The following is a 1,212-nucleotide window of genomic DNA, read 5'->3' on the forward strand; positions in this document are numbered from 1 at the left end:
ACGGCATTTGACGCCATTTGACAGACAATCCTCATAAAAAGTTTGTCGCATAAGAAATATGACGGCATTTGACTATATTTGCGATATATCGAGTAACAAGATGAATTGGAATTTGAAGGTACGAATAGTGAGATTGTGGCACGTTCCCGACCGCGACAAACCAGATAACACCGTCTCCCTTGAATTAATTATTCAAGACGAAAAGGTGCATTCTTTTTGAAAAAAACTTATTTTTTCATAAAAGTTTGAGTACAATCTCATATTCTGCTTCAAACTATAAGCATTCTTTTTGAAAAAAATTATTTTTTGATACAAATTTGACTACAATCTCATATTAGTCTTCAAACTAAAAAATTTATTATGTTATTAATTATGAATTTTTGGGTTCTAGGGCGATCGCATTCATGCGACTGTTGGTCGGTCACTTATACGTATGTTCAAACCAAAGTTAAAATAATTGGGTTTGTACGTTATGAAGAACTTTGTGGTTGGACCAAATTATACAAAACTTAAATACACGCGGCATAATTTGAAGTTGGCATTTACTCATAAGACGATTGTAGAGGAAGCAAATGATCATCTTTTTGGTATGACTATCTTCGACTTAAAACCTTATGAGTATTTGATAAACAAAATTGATGTTGAAGAAAGTGAACTTTTCGGTAAGTATTCAGTTCGCAGTTCTTTTATTTGAATGTCTTATAAACTTTCTCCTGATTATTTTTTTAAATTATTATAGATGTCATTGGAGAGGTTGTAAGTTATGGTGAGGTAGAATCCCATACCCAAGGTGATAAAACCAGCAATTATATGCATGTGGAACTTGAAGATCATGAGTAAGATTGCGTCTATCAATTTACTTTGTTATATATTTTAACATCATTACTTATCGTTGTCTGATTAAATTGTTATATATTAACATGATTATAGACGTAGTCTAATTTATTTCTTATATCAATTAACACAGGAGGAATAATATCTCTGCAACATTTTGGGGAGAATTCGTTGACCAAATCTTGCCACATTTACAGGGATCACCCCATCAGCTGGTCATAATTGTTATGCAGTTGATAAAAGCGCACAAATTTCAAGGTATTTCTATTGTACTGATGTTATTTGATAATATATTTATGTTAAGTTTTTGTTTCAAAAATTAAAGTTATATATAGGCAAATATTCTGTGCGTAATACTTGGCATGCCTCAAAGCTCTG

At 31.6% G+C, this 1,212-nt stretch overlaps 1 protein-coding gene across 1 annotated transcript; it reads left to right on the forward strand.

Annotated features, from left to right (window-relative positions):
- On the forward strand, positions 117 to 1,201 carry LOC109241982. Its single transcript, XM_019408807.1, has 4 exons — positions 117 to 205; positions 392 to 662; positions 740 to 836; positions 968 to 1,201. Exons 2-4 carry the CDS (start codon positions 473 to 475, stop codon positions 1,155 to 1,157), a joined length of 477 nt encoding a protein of 158 aa, XP_019264352.1. The 5' UTR covers positions 117 to 205; positions 392 to 472; the 3' UTR covers positions 1,158 to 1,201.

Source organism: Nicotiana attenuata, chromosome 1, assembly GCF_001879085.1.
Source record: "Nicotiana attenuata strain UT chromosome 1, NIATTr2, whole genome shotgun sequence".
NCBI lineage: Eukaryota > Viridiplantae > Streptophyta > Magnoliopsida > Solanales > Solanaceae > Nicotiana > Nicotiana attenuata.

Bases quoted from the DNA above. Each gene is read 5' to 3' on its own strand.
- LOC109241982 (XM_019408807.1), top strand. From the start codon at position 473: ATGAAGAACTTTGTGGTTGGACCAAATTATACAAAACTTAAATACACG. The intron at 663-739 runs GTAAGTATTCAG...AAATTATTATAG, and splicing joins TGAAGAAAGTGAACTTTTCG to ATGTCATTGGAGAGGTTGTA. The intron at 837-967 runs GTAAGATTGCGT...CAATTAACACAG, and splicing joins GTGGAACTTGAAGATCATGA to GAGGAATAATATCTCTGCAA.